Raw genomic sequence first — 9,683 nt, 5'->3', positions numbered from 1 at the left:
AGGATTGGCAGCTACTGCTCTGAGCACACGTCTCACCTCATGTTCCTGTACAGGGGGAAAGTGGCTATTAGAGGTTGGTGGAGGTAGAATATCTGTCTCCACAGTCTTCACCTCAGAGTCGGCAGCGAAACAATTAATTTACTGTCTTTAGTTCTTCCGGGGTTTCCTATTTTAATCAGTCTTGGACTGATCCCAGTTTAGGCAATGGAGCAAAAAAGAAATCGCCAGATCTTTGCTTTCGCTTTGAAAATCGCATTGCTTGCCCTCTAAAAACCACACCACGTACCCCAGCATCACGTTGGACGCGTCATCGATCAACGTCAGGACGTAGTGCGTGGAGGAGGAAGTTGTTGTACGGACAGAACGTGATGTAAACGCCTCTGGACGAGCCGAAATGTGAGAAGGGGATCCCAGACCAAATCATTAATTTAACATTTACTTTCAGATGATTATGGATTGAGCCTTTTTGGATCTGTCGGTGCTGTTAAGTTTACGTGGCGGATCATCTGTAGCCCAAACAGTAGAAGAGTTTTGTCGTAATGGTATTTTAAAGATATTACTCTTATAAGGAGGCAATAATTGGAGCTTAACTTGGCTAGCAGTGGGCTGGAAATGTTATTTGCATTTAGCAAGCTGGGATGGTTAGTAAAACTATACCTGTAAAATTGCCTGACTTTTAGTTTTCTGTGCGTTAGCTACCGTTGTGCTGCATGTGTTGATGGATTTGGGCAGCTAGGCTAGGACAGCGTTAGCCGCACAGCTGCCACGATGTTGGGAACATCAGGGATTCCAGTCATGCATTATTTAGTGGTGGTGGGTAACTAACCCCAACCCTGTCCGAGCCGTCAGAGTGCTTCATGTTTCCTCACAGTTCCTAGTGGGCTGTGTCTCTGTGATTAAATGTTCTAGTTTGACCAGTGGTGTTAAATAATGACACTTTGGCGCAGTCTGTCGTAACTAGCGTAGCACCCTAGCTAGTGTGGGACGTTTGCCTGGTGCTATAGCGCTAACCCTAACACAACCTAGGTTAACGTTACCGTAATGGTGACCCCTGACCCTCTAACTGACCTTAGGCATGACGTTAACTTGTCCAACAACTGAATGGTGACGTAGGACAGTGCTGGATATTGGCATTAAGTTCTGATACGACTTCCAGTTAGGATGGGTCGGCAAAAGGGAAAAGCCATTCCTCCTGCCGGTAACTGAGACGTATCGATTATCTATCATCTGTGCGCACTACTACAAGCCGTTAAAAGGCCTTTGCCGTCTTTAGGGATGTCCTGAGCTCTATTTTGGAAATATCTGAAAAACATCCCGGTTCGTTCTGTTAAATTGTATCGACATGGCGAATACCGGGTTCGGCTTGTATGCCCGGATCGCCGAGGTGGGTCCGGTGTTGCCGGTCCTGGCGCGGTCCAACTCGTCGCCCTCGGACAGCGAGATGAAGGGCTGCGCGAATGGCGACCTAATGGACTCATTCGGCATTTTCCTGCAAGGCCTGCTGGCAGTGGTAGCCTTCAGCACCCTTATGCGTAAGTTCACCTGCTTGAAGGTGCTTTGGTTCGGGATTACGCTGCACATGTGTCATGTTTGTATCGTGATCATTACCAAATCGACAGCTTGTATAAGACCCCAAACTCACGTCTGCCAAATGGTCTGTTTTCTCTACAAAAGGGAGGAAGCTAACATGACCACAAAGTATCATTTGAATGAGATTGTTCTGTGTCTGTGTGTACGTAAACTTTAACCAGCCTCACACTCCTAACAGCCAAAGAATCAGGCCAAACACAATTTCAAGCACACTTCCACAAGCTGTGGGCCTCAAATTACCCAAACCAATATAAGCACAGGACACGATCTTGCCGCCTCTACATGGTCAATAACACACTTATGGCTGCACTATGTGTAATGCTCACATTATTGGAATCATAATTGTATTAGAATTGTGGAGTGCCTGGAATGTAGAACAATCACTTACTTGAGTAAAAGTTTGAGTAACACGAGTCTGTAGCATGTGAAGTGCTGAGAAGTATGCTGTGATACCTTGATCTATAAAGGCGGCAGAGGTCATCTAACAGCCTGTGTGCGTGTGTGTAACTCTAACCTAGTGCATGTGTTGGTAGTGCAGGAAAGACTTGTTTATCTTCAGAGAAGTAAAGCCCACATGTACACCTCTTGCCCTTTCTGTTGTGTTTAAAGATTGAACCAGGCGCTTGTTTTAAAGTGCAGCGCCTGTAAGCCCTCAGACGAGCCATGTTTTGCCGACCCAGCCTGAGACAGTATGAACCATCCAACACTCGCTGTTGTGTGATGTGTATTCTTATGTCCTGTAACAACTGTCCTGTCCACAGGCTGCAGTTTCCAGCAGTTGCACAGATCTTGGACAGGACGTTGTGAACTGGAGGCAAACTGGCAAATACATTTTTTTTGCCAGTGACCAAGTTGTCAGTCTACAGGAGACATTTTAGATTTCAGAGCTGGTTCTGGGTGCCCCCTCACCCTCTTTTGTGTGGGGAGAACTGGAGCAGGGCTAAGCTGCAGAATTTCAGCGGTGACACAAAAACAAATGACTGTTGTCAGAAACAGCTGGCGCTTTATGTATTACCGCCGCTGTCATTTACAGTGAGTGTGGTTGGGGTTACTGTAATACAGATGAGACATAAGTGATGGAATGACCCTATTGTACTGGTAGGATTAGCCCTAACCCAGTGTGTAGCCCACTACTGTACTGGTAGGGTTAACCCTAACCCAGTGTGTAGCCCACTATTGTACTGGTAGGGTTAACCCTAACCCAGTGTGTAGCCCACTACTGTACTGGTAGGATTAGCCCTAACCCAGTGTGTAGCCCACTACTGTACTGGTAGGGTTAACCCTAACCCAGTGTGTAGCCCACTACTGTACTGGTAGGGTTAACCTTAACCCAGTGTGTAGCCCACTACTGTACTGGTAGGATTAGCCCTAACCCAGTGTGTAGCCCACTACTGTACTGGTAGGGTTAACACTAATCCAGCACTACTGTACTGGTCACTGGTACTGATACTTTGTTTTCACATTCTTCTCTTTCTGTCTCTCCACCACAGTGAAACGCTTCAGAGAACCAAAACATGAACGCCGTCCCTGGAGAATCTGGTAACATGTCCACTGTTTTATGTACTTTGAGAAACTCTTCTGCACTCTGGTACTGTAGGATGGCTCGGCCCAGCGTAGAGGCGGTGCTGTAGGATGGCTCGGCCCAGCGTAGAGGCGGTGCTGTAGGATGGCTCGGCCCAGCGTAGAGGCGGTGCTGTAGGATGGCTCGGCCCAGCGTAGATGCGGTGCAGTGGGATGGTTCGGCCCAGCGTAGAGGCGGTGCTGTGGGATGGCTCGGCCCAGCGTAGAGGCGGTGCTGTGGGTTGGCTCGGCCCAGCGTAGAGGCGGTGCTGTGGGATGGCTCGGCCCAGCGTAGAGGCGGTGCTGTGGGATGGCTCGGCCCAGCGTAGAGGCGGTGCTGTGGGATGGCTCGGCCCAGCGTAGAGGCGGTGCTGTGGGATGGCTCGGCCCAGCGTAGAGGCGGTGCTGTGGGATGGCTCGGCCCAGCGTAGAGGCGGTGCTGTGGGATGGCTCGGCCCAGCGTAGAGGCGGTGCTGTGGGATGGCTCGGCCCAGCGTAGAGGCGGTGCTGTGGGATGGCTCGGCCCAGCGTAGAGGCGGTGCTGTGGGATGGCTCGGCCCAGCGTAGAGGTTGATATTGGCATTTCAACGTTTATCTTGTGTACCTGCATTGTATTAACTATAATGAGTAAAAAATTACTGGAAACTTTAAAACAGCTATTCGCTCTTTCTTAGTTCAACTGCCTGTGTGTCCGTGCCAATAATTTACTTCCCTCAAGCAATGGTGAAAAAATGAGTTTGGTGTTAAATGCCATAGACATCGTGCCAGTCTATCCACAAAGTTCACATTTAGTGAGCCCAGGGATCACATCTGATCTGTGTAGAGGTCATGAGGCACATGACTGATGTAGCTGGGAGAGACTTTAGAGTTCAGGCTTGGGGTTAGGGTTTAGGGGTTATGGTTTAGGGGTTGAGGTTAGGTATTGGGTGTTTTTGGGTGTGCTATTGCTTTTATGCTGAACTGTCTTTGTGTCCTTTCCTGGCGTAACCTGTGTTCCAGACTCTCTGTAGCGCCATCTACTGGTTAGGTAACAGATAACCATGACCAGGTGAGTGTTAACCAGGTCTCCTCCTCCTCGTTACTTTGCCCCCAGGTTTCTGGACACCTCCAAACAGGCCATTGGGATGCTGTTCATTCACTTTGCCAACGTCTACCTGTCGGACCTTACAGAAGAGGATCCGTGTTCACTGTGAGTCCTGGCACCGCTGTTGTCTGTGGCTCGGGTTGACGTGTGACCCTTCTCCGAGGGCCCTTCTCTGAGTGTGAAAGTTTTGAGATGGTGACTTCTGTGTCATGACCCCCAGATACCTTATCAACTTCCTGTTGGATGCCAGTGTGGGTATGTTGGTGATCTATGGTGGCGTGAGGGCTGTCAGTGCCGTGGTGGAGTGGCGGCAGTGGGACTCGCTGCGCTTCGGGGAGTACGGTAAGGATCCACTGTCCCCGCGCAGCCTGGCCGTGGGAATACGTCCACAATCCCAGCCTGGCGTAGCCCGGCTGGCGTTCCGTGGCGGTGTGTGTCTGGGGTGGTAATGGTGGTCTGTTGTTGGATTAACTTCTGGTAGAAATGTAGTTGAATTCTGTGTATTGGGGGAATGTCCTGTCTGGAGAATGCCGAGACTGGAATGCTCGTAATCAGGATCACATTGCCAACCTCGCCAGCTCAGCTCAGCTCCGCGCCGTTACAGCCGAACTGTTTTATGATTATTGCGTTCCAAATGGAGTGAGGAAATAAAACCTCTTTTTAATAGAATGTCTAATATTTACAGCATGTACCTGATTCTTTTATCCAAAGCGACTTACAATTATGACTGAACACAACTTGAGTAATTGAGGGATAGGGTCTTGCTCAGGGGCCCAACACTGGCAACCTGGCAGTGGTGGGACAGGAACTGGCAACCTTCTGATTACAAATCAAGTACATTAACCACTGAGCGTGTGCTCAGTACCTTAACTACTGAGACGCTACAGACACATGTACGTGTACACACACAGCCCCCCCCCCCCCCCCCCCCCCCCCCCCCCCCGAGCCACTACTGCGCTTAGTGGTGCTGTTGTTGACGTAATACATATATAAACAAAGTCCTTTTTTTTGTGCATATTTGTGATTTCTTGTGTGCGCGCGCGTGTGTAGGAGAGCCTGTACAGTGCATGTCCTGGGCGGGTCAGTGTGCGCTCTACATTCTCATCATGATCTTTGAGAAGGTCGTCATCGTCCTGGTTCTGCTGCTCCCCCAGTGGAAGAAGGTCAGTAGTGGAGGAGGTCGGGTTCTGGAGCTCTTCTCCTCCCGAGACTCCTCACACCATCGCATTAGTGGTTTTATAAATCAGAAGCGGTGTTATGTCCCTGATGTCATGGTCCTGACAGTCCCATTGTCCTGTTTTGGTTCGTGCGCCTTGTAGCTGGCTCTGCTGAACCCGATCACAAACCCCCACCTGGAGCTCGCTGTCGTCATGCTAATCGTGCCGTTCTTCGTAAACGTAAGTGACAGTAGCAGGTCTGTTCGGTCCGCAAGGACGGAACACGTATTGCTGCTCTCTGTGGACCCTCTCAGCCTGTCTCAGCGTCGCTTTGCCACTCTCCGATAGTGGCAGAATGCTCGCTCTCCAGTGTCAGATAGTGGCCCACTCTCTCTGTATGTGTTTGCCTGTTGTAACGTATCAGCAGGACTCCACTGCCCTGCACGTCTCACCCTGAACGCTGTGTGCTAGTCCTGCAGACGGACGTTACGATGCTGAAATCAACAGGTCCTAAAGGCTGCTGTGAACAGTCTTTGTTGATTACACACCAGAGTAGTGTTAACAAAACAAAAACACATTTTATGCAACAGAAAATGTCAATTGCCTTAAAAATGGCTTATTTTCAATAATTTGGCAGCCAATTCTTTAATTCCAAAATCTTAATTTAGCTCTTAATAGTTACTAACTCTAGTTGTTTTGACATGTTAAATAACTCAAAGTACAAACCTGTAATAAGACACGTTTGTATTCTGAGTTAAGAGCTTTTTACCCCTGCTGTCCTGTGGCGGTTTGGTTGGGGCGTCCAAGTCTTGCCCCTGCACAGAAGACCGGACTGAGGGAGGCTCACAGAGACCAAGAGGAGGAAGAGCTGTGGAGTGTAAGCCCACTCACCTGTGTGTGTGTGGGTGGGTGGGTGTGGCAGGCCCTGATGTTCTGGGTGGTGGATAACTTCCTGATGAAGAAGAGCCGAACCAAAGCCAAGCTGGAGGAGCGTGAGGCAGCCGACGGCTCACGTGGGAACAGCAGAGTGCGCTACAGACGTGCCCTCTCCCACGATGAATCTGAGTCAGAGGTGAGCACTCGCTCTCTGACTCGCTTCATACAGTCATTAGCTTGTGAAAAGTTTGAAGACTGCTTTGCTGCAGTACATAGTGCGATGTGTGGGTGTGTTGTAGGTTTTCCTGTCTAATGAAACACAGTGTGATCTGCGTGTCCTTTTTGTTTATCAACAATCTGTGTGGGAGCGTAGCGGTGTGGGAGTTTAACGGTGGGAGCACTTTTTGCTTCTTGAACTTAATGATCAGCTGGTGTAATAACAGAAGGTGCCCTCCCCCCCCTCCCCCCCCAGATCCTGTTCTCTGCGGATGACGAAATGGATGACTCGGACGCTGACGAGGACTCGCGCCGCATCACAGGCCTCAAGCCTGTAAAGAAAAAGAAGCATCGTCTGGGCATCCCTGTCTGAGGGCACCAGACGCAGGGGCTCGCTTGTCTACCTCACTCACTCGGCCCTGTTACCCCCTGCTGGTCACAGAGAGCAGCGTGGGGGCTCGGTGCACAAGACCAGCCACACCCCTCCATGCTGGAGTCAGCACTTCGTCTTCGTCGTGGACATGCTCTTCATCATCCTCATCAAGAACTGTATGAACTGTGATGTAGGATTAAACACAAAGCAAAAAACCCCACGATGTCACCATGGAGACGTCTCCGCCTCTTTTCTGTTTTCTCATGACCTCTTTCCAAATGTTTGTACTGGTACACTCGCACGTTGTGAGCTTTAATACGATTGATGAGGGACAGATTCTGGACCTCCTTTAGAAAGAAGCAGTGGACATCATATAGAGGTGTGTGTGTGTGTGTTTGTGTGTCTGTGTGCTGGGGAACTGGACATGTGTGTGGCTTAACCCTATAGTCACATACTGTATAACTCGCAAACCTGTTGTAATGGCAGCTGAGTCTGGATGTTCTTTTAACAGGAACAGGGAGCAGCAGAATGTCAGCATATCCCCCCCAACACACCCAGCACATCCACCTACCCAACACACCCACCCAACCTTCCACTGTTTCTGTTCTCATTACTACATTGTCCTTTGTCACTGATGTCAGAATTGTCATCATATGTACAAATAATACAACTGCTGAACATGGACTTGGCGATAGCAGTCGTTAGGGCAGAGGTTCAGAGGATGAGCTCAGGAAAAACAGAGCTGTGTAATAGGAACAGTTTCTCAGCTACCTGTACCCTCCCTGTTTGACTAAACAGTGTTTTGAAACACCAAGGCTGGGAAGAACAGGCATTTAAACTTGAGTACTTCAGGCTCTTCTGTTTCGTGTCATGAAAACTCCGTGGCTTGCTGTATTCTGAACTGTCAGCTGTGTAATATTGTTTTTTTATGCCTCAGTGGTCACGTGCATCTGTGTTTTTGTGTCACTGCTGTATGCCTGGTTGCGGGGAGCCTTTCGTGTGTCTGTCTGCATTCGCGGGGTTTTGTCAGTCTGTGTTAACCTAGGTAGGGTTCCTCACTCTTTTGCACAAGTCTCTATCACTGTGGTGATTCACTGCCCCCTTAACTGAAGAAAACCCTCTCAAAGGCTTTTGGGGTTCTTTCTGTTCCTCTTTTCTCGTTTATGCGTGTAACTATTGGCGCTCTGTAGCTGTGTTTTTGTGTCCTAACCCTGTTTTACATGTTTCCTTAATATTAAGGCTCAGTTGGAAGTAGGGTTGCAGTACTTCAGAACTGTCGAGCATTTTCTGTGATGAAGCACATGGTACTTTAACGGGGAGCGTGTGCAACATGCCTTCTCTGTAGCACAGGGCTGCCAGCTCTACTCAGCTTCTCTACATTATTTTCCTCTGTGTGGCCAGAGGACATTGGAACAAGTGAGGTAAGAAGCAGACGCTGCATCCTGCAAGAAAGCTGTGGCGTTGTCTAACAGGCGGACTAACAGTAGCTTCGTGTGGCCGGTCTACTCATTTACCAAAACAATTACTGTGATGATTTTTACAGCGCTGATGAACTATGGCAATAGATGAAATGAAACCTCCGTCATTTTGGGAGAGTTGGCAGGTATCAAAACAGAAAACGGAGCGGTAGCTTCAGTATTCGATTTAACTAGATAATTTCAATTACTGACAAATAACTTGCATTATCATTATATATGCTTTTCCAATAAAAAACCTAAAGTACTAATTCACTGCATTCGTTTTTTTATCAACAGTTTGAGTATGGCGCATTGTCTTCTCAACCACGTTGCGTATAATACAGAAAATACAAGCAAAGCTTATTCCCTGACCGGGAATCGAACCCGGGCCGCGGCGGTGAGAGCGCCGAATCCTGACCACTAGACCACCAGGGATGTCCGAAAGCGCCTGGACTCAGAAAATAGACACGCACCCTTCCGACTTCGGCTGCTTTACCCGGCTGGTGTGTCGGGATGGATAGAATTGCACTGCATGTATTAGGTGTTCCTGTATAATCTCAGATTACAGCAGGGGAAACACTAACTACTAGAAATGTCCAGCAGAGCGTGAAGCGAAGACTAAGAGGAACATTTAATGTGATGTGAAATAGTGGTTAAGACACTACTGAGCAGCCCTCTCACGTGCAAGGACTGTCTGGTTTTGTGGTCGTTTTCTTTGCTGAATGAGTACGTTTTGTGCAATTGCAACACGGTTTGAAATACAATTCCCAGATTTCTTTACAGCTGCATGAGTCGACCACCTCTAGCGATGAAATATGTGAACATAAAACTGAAACGAAGGTTAATACGTTCACAACAACCGGCACAGCGTAATTTATTATGAATTACGCTGTTGATCTGTTTTCATATTTTACTGTCATAGTCCAGAGATTGCACAATCTCGTCCACCTGGCGTGCAAGTGGGAAAGACGCATCTGTGGACAGTAAATATCCTAATGGCAAATTACCGGATAGTCCGCGTGACCTAACCCTTACCTTAACCTAATCCTAACCTCACCCTAACATACCCTAACCTACCCTTAACCTAACCCTAACATACCCTTAACCTAACCCGAACCCAACTCTAAACTTAACCTAACCCTAACATACCCTAACCTACCCTTAACCTAACCCAACTCTAAACCTAACCTAACCCTAACATACCCTAACCTACCCTTAACCTAACCCGAACCCAACTCTAAACTTAACCTAACCCTAACATACCCTAACCTACCCTTAACCTAACTCTAAACCTAACCTAACCCTAGCATACCCTTAACCTAACCCTAATATACCCTAACATTAACAACAGACATGACAACAAAGTGTCC

General features: G+C 48.4%; 1 protein-coding gene and 1 non-coding gene across 2 annotated transcripts; one reads left to right on the top strand and one right to left on the bottom strand.

The window, feature by feature from the left end:
- Window positions 1-365: 365 nt before the first annotated feature.
- Window positions 366-7,792, top strand: stimate (STIM activating enhance). The gene is made up of 8 exons (XM_027032542.2): window positions 366-1,532; window positions 3,081-3,129; window positions 4,244-4,339; window positions 4,455-4,576; window positions 5,285-5,397; window positions 5,554-5,631; window positions 6,314-6,463; window positions 6,740-7,792. Exons 1-8 carry the CDS (start codon window positions 1,343-1,345, stop codon window positions 6,854-6,856), a joined length of 915 nt encoding a protein of 304 aa, XP_026888343.2. The 5' UTR covers window positions 366-1,342; the 3' UTR covers window positions 6,857-7,792.
- An 884-nt stretch (window positions 7,793-8,676) lies between these two features.
- trnae-cuc lies at window positions 8,677-8,748 on the bottom strand. Its single transcript has one exon. It is a non-coding gene; the product is annotated as a tRNA-Glu (tRNA).
- Between the last annotated feature and the right edge of the window lie 935 nt (window positions 8,749-9,683).

This window comes from Electrophorus electricus, chromosome 20 (assembly GCF_013358815.1).
Source record: "Electrophorus electricus isolate fEleEle1 chromosome 20, fEleEle1.pri, whole genome shotgun sequence".
Taxonomy (NCBI): domain Eukaryota; kingdom Metazoa; phylum Chordata; class Actinopteri; order Gymnotiformes; family Gymnotidae; genus Electrophorus; species Electrophorus electricus.
This window is presented reverse-complemented; position numbering and strand designations above follow the sequence as displayed.

What these genes read in the sequence shown, in the direction of transcription:
- stimate (XM_027032542.2), top strand. Translation starts at nt 1,343, where the DNA reads ATGGCGAATACCGGGTTCGGCTTGTATGCCCGGATCGCCGAGGTGGGT. An exon ending in AGCCTTCAGCACCCTTATGC is followed by an intron (nt 1,533 to 3,080) that starts GTAAGTTCACCT and finishes TCTCCACCACAG; the next exon opens with TGAAACGCTTCAGAGAACCA. An exon ending in TGCTCCCCCAGTGGAAGAAG is followed by an intron (nt 5,398 to 5,553) that starts GTCAGTAGTGGA and finishes TGCGCCTTGTAG; the next exon opens with CTGGCTCTGCTGAACCCGAT.